The 21810-nt window shown below is 40.5% G+C and overlaps 1 protein-coding gene across 1 annotated transcript in view; it reads right to left on the bottom strand.

Annotated features, from left to right (window-relative positions):
- Positions 1-21810, bottom strand: part of CLVS1 (clavesin 1) — a 173568-nt gene that overhangs the window by 33440 nt on the left and 118318 nt on the right. The window contains exon 4 of the mRNA XM_006943226.5: positions 2087-2197. Coding sequence (XP_006943288.1) covers positions 2087-2197 — 111 coding nt within the window. The remainder of the gene's footprint in view (positions 1-2086; positions 2198-21810) is intronic.

The raw sequence follows: 21810 nt of genomic DNA, 5'->3' as shown, positions 1-21810 counted from the left end.
TCAGAGCTTATCACAAGCGCCCTCCTTAATACCCACACCCATTTAGCCCATCCCTCACCCACCTCCCCTCCAGTAACCCTAGCGTTTGTTCTCTATAGTTAAAAGTCTGTTGGGGTGCCTGGGTGGCTCAGTTGGTTAAGAGTCCGACTCTTGATTTGGGCTCAGGTCATGATCTCACAGTTCATGAGACGGAGCCCTGAGTCGGGCTCTGTGTTGACAGAGCAAAGCCTGCCTGGGATCCTCTGTCCCTCTGTCTCTGCCCCTCCCCTGTGTACGCGTGCACTCTATCTCTCAAGATAAATAAATAAACATTTAAAAAAGGAGTCTGTTTTATAGTTTTCCTCTCACTCCTTTCCCCCATCCTCATCTGTTTTATTTCTTAAATTCCACATCCAAGTGAAATCGTATGGTATTTGTCCTTCTCCTGACTGACTTATTTAGTGTAGCGTTATTTACACTCTAGCTCCATTCACATCATTGCAAATGGCAAGATTCCATTCTTTTTACGGCTGAGAAATATTCTATTGTATATATATACCACAACTCCTGTATCCATTCATTAATCGATGGACATTTGGGCTCTTCCCATAATTTGGCTATTGTCGATACTGCTGCTATAAACTTCGGGGTGCACGAGTCCCTTCGAATCGGTATTTTTGTATCCTTTGGGTAAATACCTAGCAGTGCAATTGCTATATCATAGTTCTCTTCTTAACTTTTTGAGGAACCTCCATACTGTTTCCCAGAGTGGCCACACCAGCTTGCTTTCCCACCGATAGCCAACACCTCCAGTTCTGAAAGGACAAATGAGTGCTGTGGAAACTGGCTGTCTCTCCTGCAGTGCTATGGGATGGAAGAACTCAGCAGATAGGAGGCTGGATTCTTCACCTGTCAGATTCTGTTCTGTGCCCAGAGTTCCAGAAACCCCCTTCTATGCCCTGAGCCCTAGTTAGCAAAAAGCTTCCAAACGTCCCTGTCTCCTTAGGCTGGTGAGTTCTAGTTCTTAGTTCCACACTTATTTGGGGACAGGAGAATTACCCCTCCCTGCTGTACTATTTCCTAAGGATCTGGAAGCAGCTGAGGTCTAGGAGTTGGGGATAACACAGAGTGTGTATGTGGGTGTGTATGTAGGGGGGTTTCTCACATGATCATTCCCCCTGAATACTCAGGCTCTTCCCCAGAACGGGTCCCCTGGGTATAGGGGCATACGTAAGGTGCCATAAGACTGACCCTGGCCAGATTCCCTTGAGAGGTGGTGCACCTGACCCAGGAGGTAGCTGAAATCAAAAAGTTTAAAAGAACGGGAGCTAAATGATGAAGACAATGAAAGTCACTGAGTCTCTACCACATCAGTGGCCTTATGCTACCTGCTTTCATATGCTGCTTCATTAAATTACCCAACTACCCAATAGCTCTGTGATATGGGTGTTTGTTTCTCTGTCTTATAAATGAGGAAACTGAGATTCAGAGGGAGTGCAGAAACAATATTCAGTCTCTCAGCTAATCAGAATGCCATGAAAAGCCCCAGCCCTGATCGAAGGTGCTGGCCTCCCAAATGTCATCAGCCGATGCAATTAAGACTTTAAAAGCCTTCCTCCTCAGAGCATTATTATTTCTCGTGAAGAATGCTTTCCCAGCCTCAAAGGTGACGGAGCTGGCAGCTATGACCCAAGAGCCATGGGGGAGAAAAACAAATGGTAAACATTCTTCATCAGGATAATACATTTGCAGGACAAAATGCTAGCTATTAAAATATTCCATGAACGGGAAGCTGCTTGACCCCGTATCTCCCTCGAGCACTTACAGTAAAATGGGCATCTGGTATTTGCATGCCTTCAAACTTTCCTTTGGTTGGTGGCTGGGACTCTGAAAATAGCCCAGTTCTACTAAATTATTGATTAAATCCAGGCCATTTGCAAACTCCAGCTGAGGCTCAAAGGCTCAGGGAGTGCAGAAAAGCAGAAGACCCACAGTGAAAACTTAGGAGACACGGAGAGAGAAAGAGAGAGAAGGGAAGCAGAGAGATCGAAAGGAGGGTCCGGTCACTGTCCCTCTGCACCCCCCATTGGGTGTTTGTTTGCATTACCCGCTTCCTGGTCTTGTCTTTAAGGAATGGCTTGATGAGCGTGTACAGGGCATGAATGTACCAGGGCTGGTTGACGAAATGGACTCCTCCGAAGCGGGCAGGAAAGCTGTCCTGGGGCGGAAAGAGAGAAATGCACACCAGTTAGCACACATTCCAGATTGGACTGGGCCCGCAGGACCACAGCCCCGGGAGCAACCTACTTCTCTCTGACTGAAGCACCAGCTAGTGGTAGGAAAGAAAGAAAGCACACACACTTCCTAGCTGGTAACATCTCCTCTATTCCCCTTGCCTCCTTCCTCCCCTCTGACTCCAAAACTTAAAAACTGTGCCTCCGTGCCAGCCCTGTCTTCCCCAAGTCGCAGTGATAGGACCTCTGACGGGGCACAGGAGCATGTGTGAACCAGGTAGTGAGGGAGTCGGGATTCTTCCACATGTCAGACGAGCTCTGAGTATATACTCGCTCCTCTACCCTCATTCTCGTGCCCCCCCCCCCCCGCCGTTTCCAGTGCCCTTATCATGACAGCAGGTGAACTCCCTGGGAGTAGGAAGGGATTGGAAAAGGATTTCAAAGGAGCTGAAGAGAAGGAGCTTTCTGGAATGCTCCAGAAATGTCACACCAACGTATGACAGCATTTGCTGGCAACTATTCCACAGATTCCAGAGCTAGTTTCTTCTTTGGTCCCAGGACCCACATGGGAGGGCCCAGGGAGAAGACACTTGTGGACTGATGGACTAGTTGATTCCCCTAACTGAGGAAATATGGGCCTCCGCTTCTGCACATCAATATATTTTGTATACATTAGGAAATGAGAACATCTTTTAAATGCTTCCAATGTTAGAATACAGCTCAGGGCACAGCCTCATCTTTTAGAAAAACCGAGAAGCTATTCTCCATCCTAATTAGACCCACAAAATAAGGGGCCTTGACCATGAAGTCTGAGCTAGTCCCACGGCACCAGGACCCGAGTTCCCGATGCAGAGCTTCTGCAGATTACACTGCATTCATCCTGGTTAATGGAATAAAAAAAAAAAAAGAAGGAACACCTGAAGCAATTTGAATTGCCAAGTGTGCTGCCAATCAATTTCATCGCAACAAGCATCTTTGTAAAATGTAAGCAAGAAGAGAGGAAAGCGGAAGGAGCCTGGCCGCCTGAGCTAACAGTTCAGGCAGCAAGCTGATCCCTGAGGGTGTATGAAATGCCTTGCCTGAGTCTTTTTTAGTAACAAGGCAAGAGGGTTATTAACTTTTCTTCAGAGCCCTGTGAGTCTGCAAGATCGCTGGGAATCTTCCACACCGAGACCTAGTTCCCAATGTAAGTACACGAACTGTACGGAAGGGTTGACATTTTAAAAACTTAAAAATAATTTTTGCCTCTATCTAGATGTTTTACAGAGTACAAAGGAATTGCATATTTTGAAGATAAACCAGACAATTTGATTAAAAGTCTTTGTGTGGGACGGTATATGTTTTTTAATTTATTTTATTTTTAAAAACTTAACGAAACCACCAAGTAAGGGTGGCGAGGCTGTTTTTTTTATTAATTTGTACATGTGTCATAATCTCTCATTATTCCAAATCTAATTTTAGATATGTAAAAGATTTTAATAAGGCTGTCTTTTCTCTGTTAGGGTAGTTTGGGATCTAAAAGTTCTTTGGTGCCTTCAAAAAAGATCATTCCCCAGAGTTTTCCCTTAACAAAAAGTGCTAAATACTAACCTTACTCTTTTTGGTCCTTTTGAACTTGTTATTCAGAAATAAAACTCATTATCCCATAGTGAGCATGGGTTCTGAAGGACTATAGAAGATGAGGAGAGTACTACAAAGGGTTTATCTATAAAACCAGGGCTTTACCATCTTTTTCTAAGAGGACCAACAACAGGGCTTTTATTTCTATTGAGAATCTATTGTGTTACACATTTTTACGTTAGTAAAGTGGAAGAAAACTCTGTAAATAATACTCTAGAGGCAGTGGGCAAAACCTTAAAGAAAACATTAGACTTTTTAAAAATATCTAGAGACTCTTAGTTTTAGTCCATGGAAACTCAATCATCAAAGACATCAAAACTCTCTTCGGTTTGTGTCAGAGAAAGTTGAAAAAAAAAACCATAGGGCTGAGACCCAGTCAATTCTCTCTAGGTTGGCCCTGGCTTCAAGTCTGCCAGCTTGAAGGCATGGAATTTTATCGATCTCATCCAGGTCAGCCAGCAACTATGTGCAGATACATGCACGTAAAAATCCTGTGCCTCAGAGGTCTTAGGTTTGGGGCAAAGTGGAAACAGGATCACTTCGCTTCAGGTCTCTCTAAAAGATTCAAATGAAACTCCCTCTTACCTAATAAAGACAATGTGCAAATGTTCTGGTATTCTCAAATGAGCCTGACCACGTTATTAATAATGGAGTGTGTGTGTGTGTGTGTGTGTGTGTGGTGCCAGGGTAAGATGAGGGAAGGAAAAGTTAGCCAACACAACCCTCTTAGAAGCAATGACTATCTTGTTGGTGGTGTTTCCTGGTCTCATTAGCAAACCACAGATAGAGGGAAGCAAACCACAGATAAAGGGAAAATGTCTCCAAAGACCTCAGTGGTCCACTATCCATACTGAGTTGCATTTCTTAGGGTCTGGAACAGATCTGTCTCAAGATGACAGGCCAGGATTCAATGACAGTGTAACACTTTGTCAGAGTGAATATGTGCTAAAACATACCCTAGGTTCAAGAAAATGGTGTCAATTTCTCTACATTTCATGCATCTCTCAGTAAAAATATAACATCATCTCAAATTATAAGCATATACAAATCATAAATTTTGTCCCTCAGTTTATTTTAAATGAATTTATTTCCTTAAGACAAAAATAATACCCATTCTAGAAAAGTCAAAAATAGATTTAAAAATTTTTTGAAAAACTAGAAAACAGAGAAAGACAAGAAAGAAGAAAAGAAAATTCATGTATATTCTCACTGCTGAAGACATACTCTTGCTGTTTTCTATCATTTAGGAAAGGCTCTGTTATATTATAATAACACACAGCCCCTGCTTTTTATCATTTAAAACTATAAAGATTTATTTTTTGCTCACGCAGAATAGAATGTCCTTGCTGGGCTGGCAGGGAACCATGCTTGATTTGCTCTCAGCCACGGATGCTGCCTTCCCCATCTGGAATAGTGCTGCTTGCCAGAGCCGAAAGAATCACACCTTAGATCTTAGGTTTGGCCACCAGAAAGTGACATGCTTCATCTGTCATACATTAGAAGCCAAATACGCGCCTGACTTCCAAGGGGTCAGGAAGTGGGATGCAACCATGTGCCTAGGAAGGGAAAGACTAAAATTGCAGGTAGAGAGCACGAAGGTTACCCAAGCTCTGCTTCCTTCTTCCCTTCCTTTCCCTTCCCTTCAATTCCTTCTTTTCTTCCTTCTCTCCTTTCCTAGTGGGATTATGTTTTTGAAATTGGACTTAATAACTATTCATTGATGGCCTGCTTGATGTTGGTGATACAGTATTGAATAATACAAATATAGCACTCACAGGGTAGTGGGGACACAGACAATGGCAATCAAGTAATGATTTGTTTAGCGTCTTTAATTCTTCACTAAAACATCAGTCCATACCTCGCGCCTCTTCAGTTCAGCACATATTTATGAGGGCAAACACATCCTCCAAACTAGTCCTCAAAGCATTCTAACTCCACATTCAAAGAGTGCTACCTTTAAATCTCTACTACCTGGAATACTGGCTCAACAACTGACCTACAGATCTGAGCTCCAATCACTCATGTCCAGGATGCCCCCTTTGCTCTCTGAATATGCAGAATAAGGCTGTTCTCATCTATGTGCTATGGTTTCCCATATGGCATAACTATTAAAGCATCTCAATGTTATTAAGATAAGGATCTGATATCAGAGTGTGAAAAGTAGAATAACACTGACTTAAAATAAATGGAGGAGAAGCCAGTGACCAATAAACTGATGGGGTAGTAAGGAATAGGTCTGAACAAACAGGGAAAATAATTTTCATTTTATTTTATTTTTTTAATGTTCATTTATTTATGTTTGAGAGAGAGAGAGAGAGAGAGAGAGAGAGCACAAGCAGCAGAGAGGTAGAGAGAGAGACAGAGAGGAAGACACAGAATCTGAAACAGGCTCCAGGTTCTGAGCTGTCAGCACAGAGCCCAACGCAGGTCTCGAACCCATGAACCTTGAGATCATGACTTGAACTGAAGTTGGACATTAACACTGAGTCACCTAGGCACCCCCAAAAAGACAATATTTCACTTTCTTATTTCATGTTTCATATTTTAAACAAGTATCCTTTTGATATGTGTAAAATATTCCATGCAAAGCAGCAAAATACATTCTCTTTTTAGGTCCCACAGGGTGCCTGGGCGGTTCAGTCAGTTAAGTGTCGGACATCGGCTCAGGTCATGATCTTGTGGTTCGTAGGTTTGAGCCTTCCCTCGGGCTCAGTGCCGACAACTCAGAGCCTGGAGCCTGCTTCAAATTCTGTGTCTCCCTCTCTCTCTCCCTCCCCTGTTAGCGCTGTGTCTTTCTCTGTCTCAAAAATAAATAAACATTAAAAAAAAATTAAGTGCCCATAGAACATATACCAAGACAGACCAACCATATCTGGGACATAAAAAAAACCTCAACAATCTTAAAGGAAGTGAAATCATACAGAGTATATTCTCTGTCCATGATGGAATCAAATCAGAAATTTAACAGAAAGATAACAGGAAAATTTCCAAGCACTTTGAAACTAAAGAACATATGTTTAAATAATTCATGGATGCATCAAAGAAGTCTCAAGGAAAACAAATACACGGAACTGAAGGGAAATGAAAATACAATGTATCAAAGTTTGTGAAACATAGCTAAAGCAGCACTGACAGGGAAATTTATAGCACTAAATACATATATGCAAAAAGAGGAAAGGTCTTGAATCAATAATTAAAGTCCCCACGTTAAGAATGTAGGGGGAGAGTTGTCTGGGTGGTTCAGTTGGTTAAGTGTCCGACTTCTGCACAGGTCATGATCTCATGGTCTGTGGGTTTGAGCCCCTATCTGGCTCTGCAACTGACAGTATGGAGCCCGCTTGGAAATCTCTCTCTTTCCATCTCTCTCTGCCCCTCTCCCACTTGTACGCATGCTCTCTCTCTCAAAATAAACGTTAAAAAAAGAGAAAATAATAAAGAGCAGAAATAATGACATTGAAAATAGAAAAACAATAAAGAAATTCAATAAAACTAAGAGTTGGTTCTTTGAAAAGGTCAATAAAATAAACATTTAGCAAGATTGGCAAAGAAACAAAGGGAGATGTCACAAATTACCAAAATCAGGAACGAACGTGCAGATATTGCTACAGACGTTGCAGACACCCAAAGGATAATCAAGGAATACTATAAGCAATTATACACACATATATGTGACAGCTGAGAAGAAATGGACTAATTCCTCAGAAAGAAGGTACCACTACTCACCCAATATGAAATAGGTACTTAAAATAGCCCTTAACTATTAAGAACATTATTACATTTGTAATTTTAAAAGTTAACCAAACTGGGCTCAGTTTCACTGGAAGATTCTACTAAACTTTCAAAGAAGAGTTAGCATCTATTCTACATAATTTCTTCCAGAAAGTGGAAGAGAAGGAAACACTTTCTGATTCATTTATGAAGCTAGTATCTCCCAAATACCAAAGTGAAACAAAAACAGTACCACAAAATAAAATTACAGATCAATATCCTTCATTAACATGGTTGTAAAAATCCTTAAAATATTAGCAAGCAGAATTCAGCAATATACAAAAAGAATTATACACTATGTTCAAGTGGGGTTTATCCAGGGATGCAGGGCTGGCTCAATATTTAAAAATCAATTAACTGAATGATTAACCATATTTTCTAGTTTCTATATTTGATGACTTGCCATCTGAGGACTTGTTGATGAGGAAGGAACTGTCCCTTAGCTGATTCTTAGAGAGAGCAAGAGAGAACTCCTTTTATATGCAGACTAACCAATCCAGCACCCATACCCCAACTGCCTCCTTTATTGGACTCTTACACTCTGGGCCACTATTCCTCTGCCCCAATCACCCCCAGAACGAGGGGCAGCTCCTATACCCAGGAGCCCACTGAAATTATCCCAACTAGCCTAAATCCTAATCCTGCTTAGCCTCTTTTCCCTGCCTTGTTCATTTCTTCCCATTAAATCACAAGGAAGACTCTTGCCCAAGTTTTCTCCTCGCTCTCTCTGCCTCCTGACAAACCGCAGGGCTTCCTCTTGTGCCCCTCCCATCATGGCGTGCCTTGACCCAGTTTCTAGGGATCTGGAAAAAGAACAAATTTCTTCCTTCATGACAGTCATTTCCATGTCTGTGTGTCTCACCATACCTGATTAAAACAAAACCCAGGTGACTTTACAATAGTAATCCATTGTTTGAACAGGCCAAAGAGGAAAAAATTACTCGATCATATCAAGTGATGTAGAAAAAGAATTTAACAAAATTCAACACCCATTTGTGATTAAAAAAAAAAACTTTTGGAAAAATGGGACTCTATTTGGGAATAACATGATTATCTATATAGAAAATCCCAAGGAATCTATTAAAAAAAAAAAAAACCCAGACACCAAAAAAGAAAAAAACAAGCTTTCTATAACTGAGTTCATTAACATTGCAGAATGGAAAATAAACATACAAAGAATCAACACAAAGCCATCAAAATTTAAAAATGCATAACAAAGCATATCCAGCATTTGTATGCTGAAAACTACACAATGCTGATGAAAGAAATCAAAGAAGGTTTAAATAAATGAAGAGACATATTATGTTGTGAATCAAAAGAGAACATACTAAATATGTCAATTCCTCTCAAACTGATAGACAAACCTATCAAAAGCCAAGTGAGATTTTTTCTGTAGACATCAATAGGGATATTCTAAAATTTATATGGAAAGCATAGACCCTAGAATAGTGAAAACAATTTTGAAAAGAATAAAGTGGAAGAAATTATTTTACCAAAACCAAAGCTTATTATAGCTGCAATAATCAAGACTGTGTGGTATTAGGGGAGGGGGAAATATGTGGGTCAATGAAGCAGAAGAGAGAACTCAGAAATAGATCCACACAAATATGTTCAACTGATTTTTTACTAAAGTACAAAAAACATTTCATTGAAGGAAGAAAGCTTTTCAACACATAGTACTGGAGCAGCTGGACTTCCATAAGCATAAATAAATATATACATAAATAAATGTAAACCTGTCTTCAACTACACACCTCATACAAAAATTGACTCAAAATGGATCATGGACTTAAACGTAAAACTATACAGACTTAGAAAAAGTGTTGGAGACGATCTCTAGGATCTCGGAGTAGACAGTTTTTAGACTTGACTCCAAAAGCATGATCCATAAAACGAAAAGAATAATAAATTGGATATTGGCAACATTAAGAAAATACAGAGTGGGATAAAATATTTGCAAACCGCTTATCTCACAAAGGAGTAATATGTAGGATACATAATACACTTCAATCTCAACAGCAAAAAGGCAAGCAGTCCAGTTAGAACATGGACAAGAGACATGAAGAGACATTTTACCCAAGGAAGTAGACAGATGTCAAATAAGCACATGAAAAGATGTTCCATATCATTAACCATTACTGAAACGCAAATTAAACTCGATGAGATATTATACTATAAACCTATTAGAATGTCTTAAAAAAATGAAAACACCAAATTCTGGTGAAGATATGGAGAAACTAGATCATTCCTACATTGCCGGTGGGAACGTAAAATAGTACAGTCACTCTGGAAAACATTTTGGCAGTTTTCTGAAACACTAAATATCCAACTACCATATGACCTAAGAATTACACTCCAGAGCATTCATCCAGAAAAACAATAACTTACGTCGACACAAAGTCTGGTGCTAGGGTGTTTATAGCAGATTTATTTGTAATAGTCCCAAACTGGAAATAGCCTAGATGTCCTTCAGTGAGTGAATGGTTAAGCATATTGGTACATTCACACCGTGCAACACTAAAAGGAACAATTAAAAGGAACAATTACTGATATACACAACAATCCAGAAAAATCTCTGGAGAGAGAATTGTGCTAAGTCAAAAAACCCCATCCCCAAAAGTTACATACTGTATGATTCCATTCATATGACATTCTTGAAATGACGAAGTTATAGAAACAACAGCTTAGTGGTTACCAGGGGTTAAAGAGTGGGTGAAGGTGGAGGGAAGTGGGTGTGGCTTTAAAAGGGTACAGGAGCAATCCTTGTGGCGATGAAAATGTTCTGTATCTTGACTGTATCAATGTCAGTATCCTGGTTGTGATATTGCTTATAGTTTTGCAAGACGTTTCCAGTGGGGCAAATGAAACAAAGGCTATACAGGATGTCTCTGCATTATCCCTTACAACTGCATGTGAATCTACATTATCTCAAAATAAAAATGAAAGAATATGACTATTGTGAATATTCCAAAAGTCTCCAAAGTGGAAGCAGCCATCTCTACAGTATAACGGAAGCATTTCTACAGATGATCTTTTCTGTCTTACATGGAATGTTCGACAAAAAAATGCCAAAGTAAATCATAAGGCACAAGATACATCGCAGGGCATTCTAAGGTGCTCTTCTGTATTTTCTTTGTGAGTTTTGGCCAGTGTTCAGTGATTCCAGCAATCCATTGGAAATGTACTTTATTTTTTAATAGGCACTTCGTCTGCACTTCATTTTCACACTGGCTCTATTCAAGCATCACTCGGCTGCTTTTTCTTGTGTTTGATTGGGATTTAGGAGCAACGTGACAGAGGCAAAACTATTTCCTCTCTCTTTCTTTGACAATCAGATACAGATGTTACTGGTGGCAGTTGGTTGGGTTTCCTGCTGGCTAATGAAGCTCTTACTAACACCATTTGCTAAGATTTGTAATGCCTGCAGGCGAATTATATTTCACAATGGGGCTCGAAACACATCTGACCTCAAAATCGCATTGCCCTGTGAAGCCTGGGGAACTTTGCTCACAACTGCCCTCTCCAACTCCCAGCCTTTCCCACCTCTTCCACTGCCCTTATTTGAAAAGTAGAACAGGACCAGGCAAATCCCCAAATATATGAACTCCCTCCCCCCACCCCACCTATTAAGATTCCTCCGAAAAACAAATGCAAAGAAGAAAAAGGAACGGATGAGCACAAGAGCTGTCTCTCAGACTTTCTGCCTCCTTCCCTTTAGCAGCTCTGAGTTTTCTTCAGGGCCTTGGCAGATGGCATCCATTCATTCACATAACAGCACGTATGGAGGTCTGCAGGCAGCATAAAGACACATGCATGGAGTCCAGCTTTATTCAGTTTATGCGTGTCCTACTAATGACACCCATTTCCCACATCAGAGCGGACAGATAAAAACATTTTCGGCAGCATAAATGGGCTTCACTGATGCAAGAGAGCCTTCTAAAAATGCTATATTTCATGCTGATGGGTTTTTATTATACCACGTGGTAGTCATTAGCGTGAAAGTCACATATCCACCTATTTGCAAGGAAATGGAGAGCTCATGCCATAGCAGTTGCACACCAAATGCGATATATATATATCAGTAGCAAGCATGAAAGAGGAGAGAACGTGCTGATTAGCAAGGCAGCTGGTCAATGGCTTCCACTGATTACAGGCTATGGATTTTCTTCCAGTACCTGCTCCTAGAAGTCATTGTTGACTTCTAAGAAGCTGTATTGACCTGGTGTTCTCTTGAGGTTAGGAAGGGCTGGGGTTTTTTTTAATGCAGGTTTTAGATCAGGACAGGCTAGGGAGTAAAAGTTTTATCTGCAGATCCTGGAACAGATTGGCAGTGCTCCTAACCATAGTAAGCAAAGCTCGCCTTCTGTCAAACTGACCCGACCAGCAGATTAAGTTCAGAACCCTCCCCGGTTTCAACATTCCTAAACGACATTCCTTGACCATCTCTTTCGTGTCCATTTCTGTTCACCAGTTCAGCAAGCAGGTATCAGGCCCCTGTTATGAGGAAAATGCAGGGGTGCACGGACCTACGAAACATACTCTCTGGCTTCAACTAGTTCATTGTCCAGTGGGAGAGATAGGGAAATGATGATGCTTTGAGGGGAAGACACCGAATTCAGAGTTTAAGTTCTGTGTTTTATGGTAGTTCCTCAAAGCAGAGCCAATAAACAGCTCAGATAGCCAGAGGTAGAGATCAGGGGAAGGTTGGATGTCCTGCAGGGCCAAATAAAAATGCCTTATATAAAGAGCTAACAGAAAATGTATGTGACTGTGTTTGAGAGTCTTCAAGAGTTCATTTGCTTAGCCCCTCTTTGCTTCAAGAGTTTAGTACTTAGCACCACTATTTTATAAGAATAAGTTTCAAATGATCTCTATTTTAAAACATAAAAACATAAGAGAAGGAAGGAAGGAAGGAAGGAAGGAAGGAAGGAAGGAAGGAAGGAAGGAAGGGAAATAGCTCAAAAATCATCTTGTGGTGCATACACATCAAATTTTTGCCAAGATAATGGAAAATATGACTATAAATTTAAAGAATATCTTGGGGCACGTGGGTGGCTCAGTCAGTTAAACGTCCGACTTCAGCTCAGGCCATGATTTCATGGTTCCTGGATTTGAGCCCCACCTTGGGTTCTGCACTTACACCTTGGAGCCTGCTTGGGATCCTCTGCCCCACCCCCACTTGTTCTCTCTCTCTCTCTCAAAAATAAATAAATAAAACTTAAAAAAAAAAAGAATATGTTGATCACACTGGTGTCACCTCGTGTCTGGTAGGAAAGGCTTTAGTGACAAGAAAACCGAGACAATCCCAATGGTCTTTTTAACTTCCTACTTAATAGAGCTCCATATAGGAGAATTGCATCCTTCTTTGACTCTGGCAATCTCACTGCTGCTCAAGTGGGATGAGCAAAAAGGTGACCATGACTGCTACCAGGAGAGAAGGAACAAAATACAAGCCCATCCAGCATGATCACTCTGAGTCTGCAGAGGTGAGCTCAAGCAATGGAAACTTAATTTGCCATAAAAATCACTTCCAGCTTCTCTAACCACGGTGACCTTATATCTGACTATTAAATAGCAAATACATTATGGTAAGGACATAATATTTCATTTTCAGGTTTCCCTCGGGGTCCCTAACTAGTAAACAGATGATTGTTGTTCATTATTTAAAAGCCAATTCATGGAGAAACCCAGGTTGCTTGAATCATTGATTTGCACAGGAAATCAATGCCAGAAGATGCGGTATCATTCATATAATTCAACCTGCAATTTAGTGCTTAAACTCACAGAATCATGGTGTCTCTGAGAGAAAGAAGCATGGTGGAAAAGACACAGAAATCACTCAAAGCAAAGTTTTCAGCCAATGGTAAGCCTTTAACCACCCAAATGTCTTTGGTTTGTAACTAAGGCTGTAACAAGCAAGGATACTAAAATGGTAAAGTCTTAATAAATACAATTTAAGAAAAAATATTAAAATCAGTAAAGGTAACTCAATAGCTAAGAATTGGGCATTCAGTATCTAGCAGGAGCTTTTATATGTGTTAATCCATATAACACTCAAGACAATATTACATAGATATTATATATGTAGTGTATTACCTATTAAAGTATACCAGTTTAACAAGTGAGGAAGCATAGTCTTACTTAGGGTAGTTAAATACTTGTCCAGATTCACACATCAAGAAGAGATTGAATGAATTTTAATCCAGATCTGTCTGTTCTTATAGTTGAAGCTTTTATTCCTCTTATTTAAGCTCTTTACATCAGCAAAATTTTGACTGTTGACTATCTTCATGTGGGTTTTAAGGATGCATAAACTTACTAATTCAGGTAAGATAAATCAGATCAGTAAGATTAATTTTGTTATTATTAGAATAGAATGGACAACTATTCTTAATACGGACTACAGAAGTTTTAAAGGTGAACCTGAATATCCACATATTGGTCGTGCCTTATTGGGGAACTTTGTACTTTTTATAGCATAGATATATTTATTTTAACATGGCCTTATTTTGCAGGAGATCTAAGTCAGCCAAAAATTTTCTTGTATTGAAGCACATTTCATTTTCTAATCTCTAAATACACATCATTTCTCCATGTGAAAAACTACCAATAACACCTGTCAGAATAGCGAAAATCGAAAACACAAGATGGGGCGCCTGAGTGCCTCAGTCGGTTAAGTGTCCAACTTTAGCTCAGGCCATAGTCGCATGGTTCGTGGGTTCAAGCCCCACGTTGGGCTCTGTGCTGACAGCTCAGAGTCTGGAACCTGCTTCCAATTTTGTCTCCCTCTCTCTCTGCCCCTCCCCTGCTCTCGCTCTTTCTCTTTCTGTCTCTTAAAAGTAATAAATAAGCGTTAAAAAAAAAACCCACACAAGAAACAACAAGTGTTGGTGAAGATGTGGAGAAAAGGAACCCTCTTGCACTACTGGTGGGAATACAAACTGTAGAAACTAGTATGGAGGCTCCTCAAAAAGTTAAAAAGAGAACTACCCTATGATCCAGTAATCACACTGTTGGCTATTTACCAAAAAACACAAAAGCTCTATTTCAAAAGGATTCATATTCACCCTTATGTTTATAGCAGCATTATTTATGATAGTCAAATTATGGAAGCAGCCCAAGTATCCATCAATAGATGAATGGATAAAAAAGATGTAAAAAAAAAAAAAAATATATATATATATATATATATATATATATATATATATAATGGAATATAATGGAATATTATTCAGCCATATAAAAGAACGAAATCTTGCCATTTACAATGATATGGATGGAGCTAGAGGATATATGGCTAAGTGAAATAAGTCAGTCAGAAAAAGATAAGTACCATACGATTTCACTCATATGTGGAATTTAAGAAACAAAACAAACAAGCAAAGGGAAAAAGAGAGAGAGAGAGACAGAAAGAGGCAAGCCAAGAAACAGGCTCTTAACTATAGAGAACAAACTGATAGTTACCAGAGGGGAGGTGGGTGGGGGGATGGGCGAAATAGGTGATGGGGCTTAAGGAGGGCACTTGTCATGATGAGCACCGGGTGTCGTATGGAAGTGTCGAATCACTATATTGTACACCTGAAACTAATATAACACTGTATGTTAACTGTACTGGAATTAAAAGTAAAATGAAACTAAATTAAAAAAAACTATCAATAAAGTATCCCCCAAACAAATAGTAGGGAGGGTTCTGTCAGGACAGGCTTAGACAACTTACAAAATGTATTAGCAGCACTGCTTCTTCCTCCTTGTAATGGAGTTGGTAGAACTCATTAAAACCTTGGCCTCGTCTTCCTGGGAGCATGGCTAAACTACATTTCCCTGTCCCCATTACAAAGTGACACATGGGACTATGTTCTGGAGAATGAAATGTGGTTAGAAGTTAGATCACCACATCCAGATCCAAACATCAAGTAGATATGACTCTTCTATGCTCCCTCTTTCTTCTCCATGTGGCTGGAAGTGAACAACTCGGAGGCCTTAGAAGATAGGGGAGGCCCAGAATGCAGGGAGCCACTATGGAGCCACTATGGAGCCACTATGAGCCACTTGTTGGAGATCATAGAACTGCCTCACCAGGAACAGCAGGAGAGGATTTGTGGGAGTGAGAAAAGTCAAACACAACATAACTTATCCTGTCCTGATGTGCGCAGACATTAACAGTGAATGGTAGGGGGCATCTGGGCTATGGACACGACGTGGGGGTTACCATCTTGCAGATGATACTTCAAACCGTGAGTTTTGTGCGGTGACCCAGGAAGTGAATGAAGCCGGAGTAGAGACTGAGTCCTCAGCATCGCTAAGTTTGAAAGGCAGAAACAGGAGAAGAATCTAGGATGGATGTCGGAAGGGTGGCCCGTCAGGCAGGAAAGAGGGCCGTGTCCTGGAGGCCAAGGAGCATTTTCAGACTATCTCAGTATTTTCCTAATCGAGAGAGCATTCAGAGGGGTCAAATTCTTCTGAGGCTGACAAAATATGAAAGCTGAGAAATGGCCCTTGAATGTAGCCGGGTGAAGGTCCCTGCCTTTGAAGGGCTTCCCTTCCAGCTGGGAGGGAAAGAGAGATAATAAACAACAACAATAAAAGCTAGAAGGTGCTACACTGGAAAGTAAACAGGGGAGAAAGCTGCAGAATGTTGAGGAAAGTACCTGAATTTTAAAAAGCACAATTGCACCAAGAAGCATAAAATACCTAGGAATAAACCTAACCAAAGATGTAAAAGTCTGTATGCTGAAAACTATACAAAGCTTATGAAGGAAATTGAAGAAGATATAAAGAAATGGAAAAACATTCCATGCTCATGGATTGGAAGAAAAAATATTGTTAAAATGTCAATACTACCCAAAGCTATCTACACATTCAATGCAGTCCCAATCAAAATTCCACCAGCATTCTTCTCGAAGCTAGAACAAGCAATCCCAAAATTTGTATGGAACCACAAAAGACCCCAAATAGCCAAAGTAATTTTGAAGAAGAAGACCAAAGCGGGAGGCATCACAATCCCAGACTTTAGCCTCTACTACAAAGCTGTCATCATCAAGACAGCATGGTATTGGCACAAAATAGACACATAGACCAATGGAATAGAATAGAAACCCCAGAACTAGACCCACAAACGTATGGCCAACTAATCTTTGACAAAGCAGGAAAGAATGCCCAATGGAAAAAAGACAGTCTCTTTAACAAATGGTGCTGGGAGAACTGGACAGCAACATGCAGAAGATTGAAACTAGACCACTTTCTCACACCATTCACAAAAATAAACTCAAAATGGATAAAGGACCTGAATGTGAGACAGGAAACCACCAAAACCCTAGAGGAGAAAGCAGGAAAAAAACTCTCTGACTTCAGCCGCAGCAATTTCTTACTTGACACATCCCCAAAGGCAAGGAAATTAAAAGCAAAAATGAACTATTGGGACCTCATGAAGATAAAAAGCTTCTGCACAGCAAAGGAAACAACCAACAAAGCTAAAAGGCAACCAACGGAATGGGAAGAGATATTTGCAAATGACATATCGGACAAAGGGCTAGTATCCAAAATCTATAAAGAGCTCACCAAACTCCACACCCGAAAAACAAACAATCCAGTGAAAAAATGGGCAGAAAACATGAATAGACACTTCTCTAACGAAGAAATCCAGATGGCGAACAGGCACATGAAAAGATGCTCTACATCGCTCCTCATCAGGAAAATACATATCAAAACCACACTCAGATATCACCTCACGCCAGTCAGAGTGGCCAAAATGAACAAATCAGGAGACTAGAGATGCTGGTGAGAATGTGGAGAAACGGGAACCCTCTTGCACTGTTGGTGGGAATGCAAATTGGTGCAGCCACTCTGGACAACAGTGGGAGGTTCCTCACAAAATTAAAAATAGACCTATCCTATGACCCAGCAGTAGCACTGCTAGGAATTTAGCCAAGGGATACAAGAGTGCTGATGCACAGGGGCACGTGTACCCCAATGTTTATAGCAGCACTCTCAACAATAGCCAAATTATGGAAAAAGCCTAAATGTCCATCAACTGATGAATGGATAAAGAAATTGTGGTTTATATACACAATGGAGTACTATGTGGCAATGAGAAAGAATGAAATATGGCCCTTTGTAGCAACATGGATGGAACTGGAGAGTGTGATGCTAAGTGAAATAAGCCATACAGAGAAAGACAGATACCATATGTTTTCACTCTTAGGTGGATCCTGAGAAACTTGAGAGACCCTGAGAAGACCATGGGGGAGAGGAAGGAAAAAAAAAAAAAAACAAGGTTAGAGAGGGAGGGAGCCAAAACATGAGACTCTTAAAAACTGAGGACAAACTGAGGGTTGATGGGGTGTGGGAGGGAGGGGAGGGTGTTAAAGAGGGCACCTGTTGGAATGAGTACTGGATGTTGTATGGAAACCAATTTGACAATAAATTTCATATTTATAAATAAGTAAGTAAATAAATAAATAAATAAATAAATAGCTGGTCAGAAAAAGCCTACTGAGAAACCAACCCTTGCTTTGAGTAAGCCGGCTGTGTGGTTGCCTAGGGCTGGTATTTCGGCAAAGGGAAGCGGTGTAAAAATCCAGAGGTGGGAGCATTTCCACCACGTCTAAAGAAAGGAATCAACTAAACCAGCATTTCCCAAAGAAAGCACTGCAGAATATTAATCCCGAAGGGTCTCTCCGTACAAAAGAGGATTCCAAATTAAACACTGCACACTCAGCCTTCCCTTTGGAAGTTAAAGGACACATTTGTCTATTTAATTAAAGCCTTTAAAAAAAGTCTGGTAGCAAAGAAACCAACTGAACTCTCCTTGATTCATTGTTTCCCATGGGATTTGAGCCACAGGACCTTTCTTGGGGAGTTTATTAACCAAACTAATATTCTGGAAAATGTGCAAGGGAAATTCTGGACTTAACCTCTCGGTAAGTTAGAAAACCGTGTACTTGGGGCATCACATCTGTCAGATTTGAGTCAGCAGTGTGACAGTTTAAATATTGTCAGATACTATTTTAAACAAATCTATTATGAAAGTCATACAGTTACAGGGAGCAAGTAGGTGATTTTAAGAAGGTATTTTGTCTCTTTTTTAAAGTTCGAAATGTGTTTTAGTCATTTGAATTCTGTGTTATTCCTATTTCACCCAGCTTGTCCCCGGCCTTTAGAAAGAGAGACCCGCTGATTTCTGGCTCTAACCAAGTAAGACCAGGGAACGGGATCTTCTCCTGAGGAAGCTATTTGTTCACTCCAATTCTGTGATCTCCGGCCTTAGGAAAAAGCTGCACTCTCCATTAGAGTTTAAATGGCATCGAGCCTGTCTGATAGAGCGTAATCTTTCCTTCAAATGGGAACATATTGAGCACAGATTTGGTGTCATCTTGAGGGCAGGACACTGACGGCAGCAGAGCCATAGAGAGGACTGGCAGGTCACTATGACCTGGGAGCCTGGAGAAGACCCAGGCTGGGCCTGAACAGAGCCTCCTATTGGGTCCAAGACCCATTTTGCACATGTAGGAAATATTGCCTCTCACGCTGAAATATGAGTTTGCTGCTTTGCTGAGTGCAAAACTAAAACAAAAATAAAAACATGATTTAAACTGAGAGGGCAAGAAAGTGACCTTGAGGGGAAATTTTATTTTTCTTGCATTGAAAAACTATCTCATATACCTCTTCTTTTTGATTATCTGTCTCATATGCTGAATGGGGCTTCTATTGACTTGTAACCACTTAATTCCACAATTCAAATAAGATTCTCACTAAATCACACCGCAACTATCCAAATCGTTTCGTGAAATTTAATGTTTGATGTAAGCATCTCTAGAGATCTGATGCATTAATATACTTATGATTCATAATGGCATCTGCAAAAGAGTTTTGACAAATGTGCAGACTTTACAACACTCTTTATACACTTATTTATATATTGCATTGGTCTAATAATAAGTGCTATTTTAAGGGCACAACTTACAAACCACAATAGGCTCCTTAACAAATATTGACCATTATAAATATTTGAGTAATTTTTTCATGGAAAGACACTTACACTGATAGTTTTAAAAAATGATAGAAATGATCCCAGAAAAAATAACAGCTTACCAGTAAGACCTGTTAAGTTTTAAATTCTACTGTTGGTACTTTTAACTCAGCCGTGAGAAACTCTGAGACTATAACAGCCAAGGAAAAGAATATTATTACTAATAAAATTAGATATTTTCTATTAGACAAAATGTACCACCACCATTATAATATACCTTGGGAAAAATGATTTTTCTGCTTTTTATTACTAACGCAAATTCTTAGAAGTATTTTATTTTATACTACCAAGAAACACTATTCTTATTGAAAGATTTCAGATTAAAACTTTCCAGAATTAGCTATATCATCAAGAAAATGCTTTTAGATATAATGATATCTCACACACACACACACACACACACGGTAACATCACCAGGGATCAGGATCAGGGATTCGTAATGATCAGGGAGTATCTCAATCGGCTCCGAGGGGAAGAATGTCTTTTTACATAAGCTCAGTTCAGATCTGCTGTCCTGGCTACATGTCTTATGTGGAGTTCTTACTTAAGCAATGAGAAATCCACTACCTGAGGGAAAAGACTCTCGAAGGGTATCTAAGATTTCCAGGGATTTTATTCAGGATATTATAATATTACCCTCCTTCTTACTTAATTTTATGTTACCATATTATGCCTTACCTACATTCACTCAGGATAAAAGTTTTTATTTTATTCTTTCCTTTCTCCCCCTCTTACACACACACTCACAACACACACCCACACATCATGTGCCACACACCCCAGCACGCAGTTGATATATATCTATTTTGGGTTTTTTTTCCCCTTCTTTTCTCATTGGCAAGGCCTCTTAAATTTAGGGTTCAACGCCTTCAAATTTACAAATAAAAATGACTCAAAAGTTGGATTTCTCAGCAGGTGAGCCAGCTGTGACTTATGGGGTGCTCACTGAGGGGCTGGAACAAATCAGCACCCCTTCTAGAACTGACAGATCCATCATGAAAGAATCATCCCTTTGCCCCACAGCTGAATCTCCTGGTCGATTAAAGGCATCACTGTGGGGGTAACACCTCGGTTATTTTTCTCTCATTATTTCCTGGGAGCGGATTCGGAGCAGTTATTGGCACAAATTTTGTGCTGGTCGTGGGGGAGGAATGTGAGTGTTGGTGGCAAGAGGATATTTGTAGGGCTGAGGAGGGAGCCTGGCATGAAAGATAGAAAAGCATGAACTGCAAAGTGTCCCTGCACCGGTACTAACTCTGTCTCTCTAATGGTCTTACCAAAGGGACATATGAATGCACACCTTTGGGAATGCAATGCTGTATTTCAGGTGCAATGCAGTCAATGGAAACTTGGCAGTCAGTGGAAACTTGGCGGTCAGTGATTTGAGGTTCCAAAGCCACCTATAGTGTGCCTTTAGGCAAGTTACTTAATCTCTCTGGGCTCGGTCTGCTTCTGGCAAAATTCTGCAAGCAATTGTGAGGCTTCAGTGGATCAGTGTATGTTAATCCACAGCACCTGGCAACTGGAATGTGCCCTGCCTGGCCCTCTTTTGAGCCTTTACCCACTGTTCCCATTCTCGGTGATAGTGCTTTTGGCCACATGGCCAGGCCATTTCTGTGCCACCATATCTGTCTTTCAATCATATCCTTCTATTTTCCAGGTTTGTCAGTCATGTTTTTCGTGATTGTGCACATCCTGGGTTGATTTACCCCAAGGTGCCTCCATCACCATGCCTCCCCTGATCTGGGCTATAATACAGGCTTCTGACCCTGCTCCTGGCCTCATGTTCCATGTTCCTTTTCAGTCAATAGGAACTATTGGTAGAAACTCTGAGGTGGGTGAAGCAAGGAGAGAAACCGGGACATTTCTATCAGGTTGTTCTACCTTGGGTGCCCCCCCCCGACCCATCCCAGGGGTCCTGCTCCCTCAAGACAGGGTCCCTTTCTGCTAACCCTTTCACTCTCAGCCTCAGGTAGGTCTCTGCTCCCTATTCTTGCTAATCTCTAGCTTGCTTCATCATCTCTGGCTTCTCAGATTTTCCATCTCCTGCATGGGGTAGCCAATTCCTTATGTTAAATTAAGTTACCCTTGTTTTAACTACTTATGGTGGTTTCTCTTCCTGGTTGGACCCTGACTGGTCCACAGATGCTGTGTTATCGACATTACTAAATTTTAGCCTCT

Source organism: Felis catus, chromosome F2 (assembly GCF_018350175.1).
Source record: "Felis catus isolate Fca126 chromosome F2, F.catus_Fca126_mat1.0, whole genome shotgun sequence".
Taxonomy (NCBI): domain Eukaryota; kingdom Metazoa; phylum Chordata; class Mammalia; order Carnivora; family Felidae; genus Felis; species Felis catus.
Note: the sequence above shows the minus strand (reverse complement) of the source record. Positions and strands in the feature narration are given on the sequence as shown.